Here is a 14,579-nt window from a genome sequence, read left to right on the forward strand (position 1 = left end):
TCTGAACAAAGGATACTCCTTTTCAAACAGATGACCTTGAAAAGCTGCCCAATAACTCACCATACATATAAAGCAGAAAGAGGTATGCAAAGAGACCAAAGCAACTTGAAAGCTGGTGTCTCACAGATGTTTCCTCCAAACTTGAAGCAACTTTGGAACAGGAAGGAAAAGAATCTAGATGTACCTGATGAGCGCAATGACGATGCCCGGCAAGCATTCACACAAAATTCTAGAGGAAGAATCTGCACAAAGACTTGCAAACATAATAGATGAAATAGATCTGTGTGTAACTAAATTACAGAACAAAGTATCTCAACTTCAAGTACACACGATAAAACTAACTGCAAGTTTGTCCTGCTCCTAATTCACAACCTTCATACATGCCATTATGTCACTTACGAGACGCTGATCCCAACAAGTAAAATCTCTACGGACTCAATCCAAGCAAAGTGGAAAAATTAAGCAAAGAGGTTCATTATATTTTAGATAAGGACATCATAGACCCAAGTCAGAGCATTTAGAGTTTGCCTATTGTCATGGTACCAAATCCAGATGGGACACAGAGATTTGGCATTGATTACCACAAGGTAAATGCAGTGAACATAACAGATTCCTTCCCAACACCTATGTAGATTGGAGGACGGCATTAATAGGGTTTCATTAATCTGCATAGTCAGAGGACAGACTTGCTCAAAGGCTATTGGCAGGTGCCACTGACAAAGCCAAAGAGATTTCTGCTTTTGCCACCAAAGATGGCCTATTTCAGTGCAAAGTAATGCCTTTTGGTATGAAAAATGCACCACAAAATTTCCACAAAGGCTGACAGATCAAGTGATTGCTAGGCTTGACCATTGTGTGGTGTACATGAATGACATTTTGGTGTAAAGGACACTTGGGATGATTACATCACACACTTGTGGCCACTTTTTAATCGTCACCATCAGGCAAATTTGGTGATTAATTTGGCACAAACGGCCAGTGTGGTGTATTTCTGTCATGCAGTGGGTCAAGAGCAAGTACTACCAACAGAGGTAAAGGCTGAAGTCATATTGGACTTCCCAATACCCCAAACCATAATAATAAGAGTTGCTCAGCTTCCTGGACATGGCTGGGTTCTACAGCCATGTCCAGGATAATTCTGTATCATGTTCAATGTTTGCTGACCTTACTCCACTACAGGTACAGTTGCGAGGTTAAATACCACATAATTCCTGCATTTACAAGTACATTGTACCATGAAAATGAGTACACTGTACAATGAAAGCTTTCTTTCATATGGTCACTTGGAAAGACATGCCTAGCCAGAAAACTGCAATAGTGACACTGTTCACAGGTCAAATGGAGTGCACTTGCTACTCAAAATAGGCCACAAATGGGCAGTAGAGGGAAAGAGGTGGTGTACATACACCAAGTCTCTGGACATAATCATATTGTGCAAGCAGCATTCTTCTCCTAAAGTAACATGTCTTCATATGCTAAGTACCATTCTCCCTGCTATTAAAACTATTTGACTCTTTTCTTTCAGCTTGACGATTTCCGAGAATGGCGCTCAGAATGTTACAGGTCTGTAGGATGTAATCCCATAATTTCAGCATGCTGGCAGAATAAACTCTACAGACCGCCCTTGCAATAAGTGTATCATGAGTTCTGGGTGGCCACCACCCTAGTATCAACCTTCATCACTGTCATTAGATGTACATGTATGACTCATTCATCATTACAGCAGTATAACTCTGACACTAATATACAACCTCTTACAGCACCAGCAGCTAAGGCTGATTGCTGGATCTTGTCTGGATCTTGTCACCTATGGGCTCCAGCCAATGGATGGGAAGCAAAGCACTGCTCCTTACTCTCCACCTCAGTTATCCAAGTGATGCGGTTCCCATGGAAACGTAACAGGGCTACAGTTGGTAGCTGGATGTTCAGTTGAATGTAACTCCACAATCTACAAGATGTGGTTTCCATGGTGACCGGTTTGCTACGTGGAGTTGGTTGCAGATGCCTCTGCTGTGATTTCCATCATCCTAATGGTGTGATTGCCTGGGAGGCTGGAGTTGCCAAGAGTTGGGGAGTCAGCGCTGAACAAACACAGCGGGATGTGGCTACAGCTCAGATGCCATTTTTTTCAACAGTGCTCAATGCTTCTATCTGAACTGAATGATTAAACATAGAAAAAAGGAGAACAAATTGAGGCAAGATCTACTGAGGAGTCAAAGACTATTTAATCTAAAAATGTCATTGCACTTATTTCACTTACAGCATTAAGTTATTAAAGGGGAAAACCTTCATTCTAATGCTGTTGTGACACATAGTCCACATAGAAATTCATACAAGCAACATTATAAAGTGACCACTCACCAGGCTCATTTGGATCAAACATTCAATTTATAGTCATGACATAAACATATACCTGATGACAACACTGGCCCATCTGTTGTACATTAACTATGTAGTAGGCATCACAAATTGGTGTAAAGTGAACTCCCATTAAAACGAAGTCCTTGGGAAAGGAAGTTTTCTTTCGTTATATCGAAATTTTGTTATAAGCGAACAAAGAAACAACAAAAATACATAGAGATGATAATGTTGCAGCCTGAATTTTTCTTTTGTTGTAACTGGAATTTCATTATAACCCTGTTCATTAACATCTTCAAAATCTGTGAATGAGAAAAAGAATGGTGTAAGTGTTATACCTGTACATACACCTACATTGTGTGCATACAATGCACCCATTGGTAAGTGGCAATTTGCTGCAGAGTGAAACGGTTGCTCATGTGAAAGTGGCACACATTATTACAGACATACTGAACTACAAAAATACCCTAAGTGTTACATGATATCCACTTTGAATAGGTTGAGGGAAAGATCTTGGGGTGTTAAATAGTTGGCAGGAAGAACTGTTTATATGACAATTTTCTTCTTAAGAGTAAACTAAATAAAGCGATGCCAGCAAGTAACAAAGCATCCAAGGGCACATTCTACCACTAATTCTCTGGGTTTCACTGTCAGCCCAGTGCTAGCATCAACTCACTCTATTATTTCAGCAATATCACCACAGTGCACACAGTCATTCTTAATTTTGCATGCTTAGTGCAGGGCTGGTCTTCTAGGGGCAGAGCCTGAAAACGTGTGCCTCGTTGAAATGAAGCCCATTGGTGGATATCAGCTAAAACATGCCCAAAGTTCTCTCAAATTCTCTGTGACTTATTTCATTGTGTGTAGAATTATGAAAGTGAATAGCGCTGAAGCTAATGAGCCATACTGTGCACGATTGTATCTCTGCACTGTGCACGTCACTGTCTACTGAACGTCTCATTTGTACATTTTGTATCTTCTTATCATGGTTATTGAATTCCCTCCTTGTTGACCTCCCTGCTTTTAATATCGAACCACTACAAGAATTCAAAATTCAGATGATAGGCTTGTGACCCTTACAAAAAGATCTCGCCACATTACTCCAGTTCTCCTATTCCTCCACTGGCTCCCCTAACGTATCACCTTTAACCCGTTGAGGACGAGTCCCCAGTATACTTGGTCAGGTATCCATGGGAAATGCGTGCTGTAGTAAAATCAAACCGTCCTCAACGGGTTAAAATCCTTTTCACTGTTTGTAAGATATGTAACACCGTTGCCCTATTTTATCTCAAAGATTTGATTCGTTAAAACTTTGGAATAAAACATTTTCATTTCAATAATTCCAACTTGAATTAGAAACGAATGATTATATGGTTTTATATAATCTGCAAACTATCTCAGTTATTTAATGATGCAATACGCCACATGACAGATCATTATCTTGAGCATGATGTGTCATATTGACGCAGTCAATCATTATGTACTTTGCACCAGTGTTGGCATGCACTGGCATGTTAACTTTAGGGTCAATTACCAATTGATTAAAATTCCTCTCTGGGGGAGAATATATGCAAAGTAGGAGGCGTCTTAGATATAACATAAAGGGATTTCGGTACATTTCATCACATGCAAATTTATATCATTATATCAGCACAATACCTGTATAAGGCATACCTCTAACTGGGAATCGACGAATATATTTGTTATGGACTGACACACAAGATATCATTGGAGATGCTAGATAACTGCTAGTTCAAATTCGGAGATTATTTTGGTGCAAAAACATCAGGCACTGGAATAGAATCGGGATTGTCGCTTTTGTATATGTGAATGTTTTGAACTGGATCATGTTTTTAGAGTGGTCGCAGCTCATAGGAATGTGCAGGGATGGAGCTACTTTTAGACATTTTCAAGCTCTCTTCAACCTTTTCAAGACGAGAGGATTTACACTCTATAAGCCTGGAACAATTCAACCAGAAGGTATGAATACCTTGATGGAAGACCTCTGTATTATCAATTAGAGGGCAAGTAAAACACACCAGTAATAGCAATACAGGGGTCTAAACCTTTGTCAACCAATGAGTGAAGAGTATTCTATAATTTAAGCAAAGTACATGTTACTCATGTAACATTTTCCTCCAGTCAGCATTGTAGCCTTCACATGAATTCCCTTCCTGCATTTTTCATGTCTTGGAGCAAGAGGCAGGGGGGATCCACTGACTGAAGATTTCTTCCACTGGCGAAATCCCTTCGATTTCTACAGTTTACTTATGCTGGACGACGATAAGTTATATTACTGGTTCCAACAGCACAATCTCATAGCATCTTCAACGCGCGGCAAACTTTGCATAAGGCCTTGTAAGCTGATCTCCAACAGCTCAAGGATAGGGAAGAAAGTGTGGAGATGCAAGGGAAGTGTTGCGTGAAAACGTGACAAAACATACTCCATTCATCACAATTCAATGTTTGGGAACTCTTGGTGTTTATCAGAGAATGGGCCCTTGAGTCTTCTCTCACCACCGTGCAATCAAAGCTGACCTGAATTATAAGCAGACTTCAGTTAAATGGGCAACTATCCTCTGGGATTTAACACAGAAATTTGTTGAAGACCTGTGTTACGGAGGTCGAGAGTTAAAGTTTGCAGGGCATAGAGAAATCGACAAGAGTTTGTTTGGATGTCAGTGCAAATTTAATTGTGGTGATCCAAGGAAACAGAAAGTGTGGATTCTCGGTATGGTCGAGAGAGGAAGCAACAGAATAATCCTGTATCCTGTTGACAATAGAGATGAGGATACTCTTATCCCCCTCATCGAGAGGCACGTAGAGAAAAGGACAACAATCTACACGGATGGATGGAGAGCATATTCATCGCTCAATGTCCGCGGTTATCGCCATTTCATCATGGAGCACAAGAGCGTCCAAGAGATGACAACCAGGGAAGAGACCATGGTGCATACAAACACTACAGAAGGATCATGAAAGATCACCAAAGACCATATCCGTAGAATCAATGGGACAAGCATCAGTAACTTTGAGGGGCACCTCAGTGAGATACTTTGGAGGAATACCAAGGCAGCAGGGAAAGGGAACATCTTGGAAGCAATGTTCTCACTCATCCCCGACTACTACACCCTCCAACGCAAGCCTTCCCTAGAAGTGCACCACCAGCCACTCTCTGATTCGTGGTCAGCCAAGCAAGAGGAAAAGGTGACTAGGGAGGAACCCCCTACCAGGCTCATCGGCAACTGACAGCCGAGCACAAATGTGTCACATGATTCGAGTGTACCTTCTGAGCATGGTCCCTGAACTTCATATCAACTTCCTCCAGATCCCGCTTCTCCGACCGCCCCCAATGCCAGCAGATCCTTGTGCTAGACACCAATTTACTTCTCTTGAAAAGTAATTGCCATCTGTTCTTTTTATCCATTGAAGCCACGTCCAGGTACAAGTTAGATTGAATGATTATCATAATGTTAACACTATATAATTTTATTCATTTTATAAAATGGACTATGAGAAGGGAAGGAATAAGTCTGTGTGAGCTGGTGTTGGACAATAAAGTTGTTTGTGATTGTCGTGTGAATCATCCTACTAAGAAATTATGGCATCAATGTAAAAATGTATTAAAGAGCAGTCACCGCTTACGGTTCGTCTATGAAAGAGTTTTGTATCAAGAACAAAAGACTTCTTTAGAAAATCATTGAAGCCATAATTTCTTTGAATGTGTCTGCAGATGTTGGCAGGTATTCAGAGAGGTTCCTAGTGACTTTTATCATGATAAATGGGCATTTTTTTCCCCCTAACTTACCCTTTGTATCATAAAAGCAGTCTGAAGCAAGAATGACATCAACCTTGCCCAGTGTGACCACAGCAGGAGAGACACGTCCCCAGGTCAAGCCTATCACCTCACACGCTGCCAGACCATTGGCACGACAACTTTGTCTACAGTTCTCCAAACTTCTTGGTTGTTGGCAGTCATCACTCAGAGTGACCAGGGCACCACACTTTGCTGCCATTACTCCTGGGAGGCTGGTTCCAGCACCTATCTATCAAGAAAGAGCAATACTTTAGCTTTCTTGGGTCAGGATATATTTAAATAATGTAGTATCTGAACATTCAAATGGTGTCTCAATGCCTAGATCTATATTATGTAACCTCATACACAGCTACAACTATACATGCTACTGGCCTGTTCCATGCGTGATAGAGTTTAGGTGCATTCTGTATGTATTCCAACATTCACGCCTATTGACAATGTATGCCTCATAAGTATTAATTGGTACATGCCACTTGACGGTCATACAGAATCCACATGTAAATGTTTGCCAGACTCACAGGGAAATAAATGTGGAAGGGTAAGACTAACAAGGTACCACATTTACCATCAATTTTGTACAGAGACATAAAAAAAAATGGCTGATTCAAAATGGAGTGATTGCTCTCCTTGTTCCATCACATTGCGTGGTGGTTTGACAATACGAATAATTTCAAAGTAATTCTGAAATGGGCACTCAATACCTGAAAATGCAAACTTTCTTCTACTAGACACAGAAATCACCAAGAGACCTTCCATACAAAAATGAAAACTCTCCTACAAAGCCTTGATCTACATTTCAGAAATGACTTGACAGAATATCATACTCATTTGAAATAAAATTCCAGCATATTCAGAGAAGTAAGATGAAATGAGCACAAATAAATAACAAATGGCTGTAAGCAGTCAGTAGCTTCAGACCTCAAGGACTTTCTTTCCCTGAATCCATTCCCTCTTGTGCCAGACGTACTGAGCCAGAACAGGGGCACAGGGCCAGACGTACATTCCATAGGCAGGGTCAATGACCTGATGAGAAAGCATAATGTGAGACAGACAATGCAAACAATTAAATACCTCACATCAGCATAATGACTGAAAAATTTACGGAATGTGCAACTGGCAACTTAACTTCAAATGGTACACATACTTGTTTGATCTTGTAATTCTGAGCTTCCCTCAATCTTTCAGCATTTAAAGACCTTTTAATGCAATAAGCATTTTATAAAAATCGTGAATTTCTATTATTAACCTAGCATCATACATTCAGCTTTAACAGATGCAAATTAGGGGTTGAGGAGAGAAATCAGCTTCTTTCTAACCATACTGGGCCCCCTCTATATATATTATAAAGACTGTGACTCACACACATAAAAAAAGCCCATTCCACAATGAGGGAAGCACAAAGCTGGTAAAGTGGTCCATTCTACACAACTTGTTGGACTTGGTCCCAAAGTGACACCATGTAAAGTCGACTCCCGTAATAACAAAGTCCCCAGGACCGACAGTTTACTTTTGTTATATAGAAATTGTTATAAAACAAAACAATAAAAATGTAGGGGCCTGAATTTCAACTTCAGTGAAACCAGAATTTCATTATAACTGATCAAAATAACGGGAGTGCAATGTAATGCATCTGTGTTCCTACTACACTTTAGCAGGCCTTACCTCTGGGATTGAAATGGAGATGCTGGCTTCTTCATCGTGCCAGGAAAAATGTCTCAAGTTCTCCTCTGCAGCCTTGGCTTCATTCATCAGGTAGGAAGAGAAATGCTGCAAGGAGAATCAGTAACTCAATTTAAACGTGAAAACTCTTACCGGTACCTGGTATATCATTTATCATTCTGCACCAAGTCAATTCTCAGGCTCTTGCTTGATTACTTGCAGATGGTTGTTTTGCATTCAAACGGGTATTCTAGACGATTTACGGGTATATAATTATACATGTAGTACCGTACATATAAATTGATAGTGCCATGTATAGATTTGCAGAATTCATTGTGAGCAGGTATGGTAAAAAAATGCAATACCGGTACATACTACACTGAAAAATGGTGAAATACAATGTAGGACTAGGAGGTCCACAAATTCAAGTAATGTTGCAATGTAATCCACTACAATATCACTTGCTCAGCATGTTCACCTGCATAAAATGTACGCATGCTTCTTGTTTTCTGCTTCCTTGAGTACCCAATCATGCATTATGTGAAGCTACGATGTCATCATCCTTGTTCATTGTGATAAATCATTAACTTTGAAAACATTTTTTTTTTCCTCATCCCTATCATGAATTTCGAAGCTCTGCACTCAATATAACCAAATTTAGTCTAAAAAATCATTCGGAGGTCTTCTTTTATGTAATTTGAGATACCAGTATACAAAGTATACAAGTGTCTATGAATTTGCAATATTTTTAAGAACAGAATTTGTGAACATTTCCACACTGCAAAATATTTCACATTGACAATATCAGTATTGTAGATGTTGCACAAAATGAAATAAGGTTCATTACTACAAAGGTTCCTCATCCAAAAGTGATAGGAATCTTTGTTATTGGTAAATGAGCCTTGTATTTCATAATTCATCTTCTAATTTACCCACCTTCAGAATAAATAAACCTTTGGAACAACAAACTATAACTTTAAGTTTTCATACAAGTTTTCAAACTATTAACGCATGAAAATACAAACTTTAACAACTTCTCAGACTACTTAATTATTACCTTTTATTAAAGTTCAAACAAAACCAATGGGGTAGCATCTCAGCTTACAAGTATTCAATAAACATACGACACAGTTCCCACCGTATACTAGACCCCGTTGTTTGATGATAACAGAATTTCGTTTCAATATTATTACAAATGAAAGCTGCAAGTCAAAATTAATAAGGCACAACGATTTATCTCTTTGTGAAACGCAGTAAGCAGTACACTTAACAGTGTACTAACCGCACCTGCGACTCCAACACTAGTTACAGCACCCTGCACCAGGGTTTACATAGTAGTTTAGTACCAACGACTTAGTACATCCTACAGCCTACAGGAGAAGAGTGTCTGTCTAACGTTTCGTTAGATCTAAAAAAAGATTAAATTTAAAATTATGTCATGTTATGATGAAGATGATAGTAAAAGTAATAATGGAACATATCAAAATCACTGACACTAGTCACTACCGGTGTCAATAAAAATAAGAATCCAATACCAACAGTGACAGTTCATGTAAAACTAACCGCAGCAGCGACCCCATACGGACAAATACGTACCGTTACTGTGTTACAGCGCCCCGCGACGGGGTTAATGTAAAACTAAAGTAAATTAGAGCTTTAATAGAGACAGAGTGTAGAGGGTGTACAAACAGCGTAGACACAATGCTGACTGAACTCACATCAGTTACAACGCATGGGACTATGGCATATATGCACGTTCAGCTACATGCAGTTCAGTGCAACAGTCAGCAGGTCAGTAGACGTAATAGACAGTCACGAAAGCAACAAAATTTAAATCGTCATCTTCCTGAGCTGTGAACATCGGTGTTTGTCCGAAATACAGGTCAAACTCGTCGACGTAAACGCATTAACTGTCATTTCTCTCTCAGATCGTGACAGGCAGTAGTGTCACTCCACGAAGGAGCCAGACCGCACACGTGTTTGTGTTGTGATGAGCCCGAAGGTCCCAGGGCCGCCGGGGTCGTCCGCTAGTGTGCGTGCGTGGGGACTGAGTCTGGAGCTGGAGCTTCAGTCCCGATTCAGTTGCCCCATGACACCACCACAGTTTCAAGTGGGTGCGAGCACAGATCCGATCTTTGGTGCAAGATCAACCGTTGTACTCTGCAGTGGCGGATCCGGGGTGGGGGCGCAAGGGGCGCACGCTCCCCCCCCTTTATTTCTAATTGGTATATTGTATTCTTTATTTGGTATATATATTTTTTTGTTTACCATTTTCTTCTTTGTTGAAATGTTTGAATATGTATATGCATGTGAATATATGATATCTTTTTATTTTTGAAGCGCCATGAGCACCATGAGCTCGGCGAACGGGTCGAGTTGTCCACGGTAGGGTTTGCGCTCGGCCTCGGGCAACTCAACCCAAGTTAAGGTGCTACCTGAAGGTTGTTTTTTTTTTTTTTTTGGGGGGGGGGGGGGGGCATAGTGCTTCAGATTAGACGAGTGATGCATGGAAAGTGAATTTCGCGCAGTTCTTGTTTGTTTCCTGTCTAGTTTAACTACTGTGTGGCCTATAAAATAGTCTACCTAGCAACAACGGCAAGTGTTTGAATTTTCATTCCCGATTTTCATTTCTTAGATCTCTTTCCTTTGCTCCGATCCACAATTCCGTGTCCCTTCACATTTTTGCAAGTAGTCAATAGCATCACATAGGATGCGAACTGATTCGCTTGTCAGCTCACTGACCGAATATTATCGTTTGATGTGTGCCTCTTTCATCATAGCTGAAATGCTCTGAAATGGGAGGGGTGAGTACTTCTCAGTACTGATTGGAAAATAGGCCTAATGTATCCGTAAAATGACTGGGGCAATAATTAGTCTGTAAAGCGCATTGGCATTCTTAACAAGTCTGAAATGCGCTACCAGTATATAAAAACTAGTGAGGCATATACATGTACCTAGAATGTCGCAGCAACGTGAAAAAAAAAAAAGCTGCGGCCTAAAAACAACTTTCTCAGTATCTGAAAAGAAAGAAAAATCTCGTTGGCTGCGGCTAAAACCATCAAAGGGCCACAGGGAGACCACAATGACAGACAGTGAAAGTATGATACAAATTAACCGTCAAGAAACTAGTCAGCAGAATATCTTTCTCTCTGTTAGGCAATAATGTACGGAAGACAATTATCTTGTGAAATTTTGTATAGGCCAATAGTAGTATTCATGAGAGGGTGGAAATGTTACTTTCAAACATTATACGGAGCGTAATCGAAACTCGCATGAGGAGCAGAGTCTCAAATTTAGCCAGAATTGGTCCATTACTTGGCGTAGATTCGCATGCCTGCGCGACTATCACTGTCTCGCTGGCTATCTTTTGCATGTAGTGCTAAAAGAGAAGTTATAGAATGCTCATTTATCGTGCACTCTTTGCCCTCATTTTGAAAATTGTGGCACCTACAGAAGTTGCGCGGAAAAACCCTTAAAAAAAAAATGAATAACGTGGTAGCAACGCCTAAAGCATAACTCAATGATATTGAACGCGGTTTCCATCGCCCGTAAAAATGAACCCACTTTTACAATATTAACGCAACAAAAACCGAGCATGACCGAAAGAATTGGGACAAAAGACAAGAACATGGGTTGAAATAAATTTCTGTCTCCATACACGTATACACACAAGCAGTGGCGGATCCGGGGGGGGGGGGGGGGGAGGGGGCGCACCCCCTCTGTATTAGATTAAGCTGCAATTGTATAGCAAACGTCTTCATAAAAATATAAATGGCTCTTTCGTCCTTTAAGCCGATTTGGTTCGCCCTCTTATAAATGGATAACTGAACTAAACAAGCAGTTCACTGGCTATAAAAACAATTCATATACTTGAGTAACGACATATCAGATATCAGATATATCTATAACATCATCATCCATGATGGCTTTATTGTCATTATTTGAGGGAAAGTCTTTATCAATTTGCATCTAGGCACATCGGCTGCCGCCAAGGAAGCTCTACGAAAAATGTATGAAATCAATTATTACTTCGCAATGTCGGAGAACAAAAACGAGTAACTTGAACGATTCAGTAGAACGCTTTTTGTGACACAAATCATCCAATTTAAGACACACACATGCAATTAATATGTTTCTTTACCCCCCCCCCAAAAAAAAAAAAAAAAATGTTTAAAAATTGGGTCGAGTTGTCTCAGCGCAAACTCAACTCTGCACCCAGCGCGACCCGGTAGAGCTGTCCAGGCTTCAGGTCGTTTTGTCTATGTCGGATTATGTTGAGGTCGACTTATCCAGTCCACATCTCCATGGCTGAGATCCCAGGCATCAGCTGTGAGGGGGGTGCCGTTGTGAATGAGTAATGCGTGGGTCTAGGGGTGGCGTGGCATTTCATCAATCATTTTTCAATTTTTTTCGTCTGACAAACCATTGAAAGCTTATGAAACCCTTACATCTGATTGGGCGAGAGCAAATTTGTCAGAAAAAAAAATATATCCCCCGGTCGACGTTCAGCAGTGACATCTCACCAAATCTGTTGGAAATGAAAACGAAAGAAAAAAAATGAATGAATGAATGAATGAATGAATCAGGGCACACTACATGGCGCCATATTACGCACACACATATCACTAGTAATTGAACAACCAAATGGTGCGTTCATCAGCCAGCCAGAGAACATGCAACATACAGCTCAGGGTAATAATGATCTTATACCTTTAGACAAAACTATTACCTTTCAGGTCTTCAGTAACAATATTCAGACAATTTAGGCCTCTATAGAATGCTGTTAAATATAAATGTGCCTCAGGTGGTCAAGAATGACCATGGGCACAGCTCGATTGGAGCATGGAGCTACCCTAGACTGGCATGGCTGAAATTTTTAATGACTTCTTTTCTTCAATTGGAAAAAATCTTTCTCAAAATATTCCTCTTTCTAGTAAATCTTTTAGTGATTTTTTAGATACACCTAACTCTAAAACTATATTTTTTGACCCAACATATAAAGAAGAAATAATAAAGATTGTTGCCAATTTGAAAGAAGGTAAAAGTCCTGGCCATGACGGAATTGACAACCATTTGATAAAAAACATAATTCCTCAAATAGTGGATCCCTTAGTACATATTATCAACTCATCGCTTGCAACTGGCCATGTGCCAAATAGCATGAAAATTGCGAAAGTAATTCCTATTTATAAGAAAGGGGAGAAGGATGATGTCAATAACTATAGACCCATATCTTTATTATCTTCTATTTCTAAGATTCTTGAAAGAATAGTCTACATCAGGACAGTACGTTTTCTTAAAACCTGCGACATATTTTCAAACTTTCAATTTGGATTCAGGGAAAATCACAGCACAACACACGCACTACTTGCCCTCATCGACAAAGTCACACACGCACTCGACACACTTTCACACACAATAGGTATCTTCTTGGACTTCTCCAAGGCCTTTGACACGATTAACCACGGAATACTTCTCGCCAAACTGTCTCATTATGGAATACGTGGAAAGGCCTTGGAGTGGTTCACGAGTTACCTATCAGAAAGATCCCAATTTGTACATGTCAACGGCTTTGACTCTCAAAGTAAAACAATTGCATGTGGTGTTCCACAAGGGAGTTTATTAGGCCCATTGTTATTCATTATTTATATTAATGATTTTCATATAGATCCTCGGAGAAACTATCATTCATATTATTCGCGGATGACTCTAATCTTTTTTTTTCCCACCCTGACCCAAATATCTTAATAAGAACAGTCAATGAAGAATTGATAAAGGTTATACAATGGATATACGCAAACAAATTGTCATTAAATATTCAAAAAACAAAAGTTATGCTTTTTAGTAATTCTTTAGATAGCCTCCCAGGCAATATAACATTTGATACTACTCCCTTAGAAGAAGTTTCTTCTTTTAAATTTCTTGGTGTTTGCGTTGATAACAAGCTTTCATGGAGGAATCATATTGATAACATATGTAAAATTATTTCACGTAACATTGGCGTAATGAATAGATTGAAATATTATCTTCCTTCATCTGCATTATTAACTCTTTATTCTAGTTTGATACTCCCTTATTTAAACTACGGGATTCTTGCTTGGGGTAATACATATCAGATGTTACTTGATAAACTTCTTTTATTGCAAAAGAAAGCGCTTAGAATTGTTTTTAATTTACATACCCGAGAACATACAGATGCTTTGTTTTCTGACCATAAAATATTAAAAGTAAATGATTTGTATGTGTTTCAACTTGGTCAGTTTATGTTTAATTACAATAGTACCTTTTTACCTAAAATATTCCACGATTTATTTCATCGAAACAGTCATGTTCATAACTATCCCACGCGACGATCCGACGAATTCCATCTTCCGTTAATGAGAACCGCACATGCCCAAAATACATTTCTTTATACCGGACCCAGACTTTGGAATAATTTAGATAATAGTTTAAAAGATTCCCCCAAATTTGTCACATTTAAATATAAACTCAGAAAACATTTACTTTCTACTTATAATCTTAGATAATTTAAATTGCTATAATTTGTTTGAGCTTTCACCTGTCCTGATGTCGCAGCACTTGGCGTGTTCTGTGTGCAGACCTCTCTTCTTTCTTCTCTCCTTTTCCTTTCTCGTCTATTGTTCTTCGTAGACTTGTATATTGTTACCGTCTTCTCTCCTCTCGGTACTGTCTCGCGTCCAACAGTGTATATGCGTGTGGGTAATTGAATGTGTGTACGAATGTA

At 39.6% G+C, this 14,579-nt stretch overlaps 1 protein-coding gene across 1 annotated transcript; it reads right to left on the minus strand.

Moving 5' to 3' along the window:
• Window positions 1-5,999: 5,999 nt before the first annotated feature.
• LOC139735959 (histone-arginine methyltransferase METTL23-like) lies at window positions 6,000-9,741 on the minus strand. The gene is made up of 5 exons (XM_071646713.1): window positions 9,553-9,741; window positions 7,838-7,942; window positions 7,094-7,198; window positions 6,167-6,404; window positions 6,000-6,010 (listed from the first exon to the last, which is right to left on the minus strand). The coding sequence occupies exons 2-5, from the start codon at window positions 7,922-7,924 to the stop codon at window positions 6,000-6,002; spliced, it is 441 nt and encodes a 146-aa protein (XP_071502814.1). The 5' UTR covers window positions 7,925-7,942; window positions 9,553-9,741.
• Between the last annotated feature and the right edge of the window lie 4,838 nt (window positions 9,742-14,579).

Source organism: Diadema antillarum, unplaced genomic scaffold (genome assembly GCF_040938485.1).
Source record: "Diadema antillarum isolate AM-2024a unplaced genomic scaffold, OU_Dant_1.0 seq00000615_RagTag, whole genome shotgun sequence".
NCBI lineage: Eukaryota > Metazoa > Echinodermata > Echinoidea > Diadematoida > Diadematidae > Diadema > Diadema antillarum.

Bases quoted from the DNA above. Each gene is read 5' to 3' on its own strand.
- LOC139735959 (XM_071646713.1), bottom strand. From the start codon at position 7,924: ATGAATGAAGCCAAGGCTGCAGAGGAGAACTTGAGACATTTTTCCTGG. The intron at 7,199-7,837 runs GTAAGGCCTGCT...CTTTCTCATCAG, and splicing joins TCTCCATTTCAATCCCAGAG to GTCATTGACCCTGCCTATGG. The intron at 6,405-7,093 runs GTCTGAAGCTAC...CTTTCTTGATAG, and splicing joins AGGGAAAGAAAGTCCTTGAG to ATAGGTGCTGGAACCAGCCT.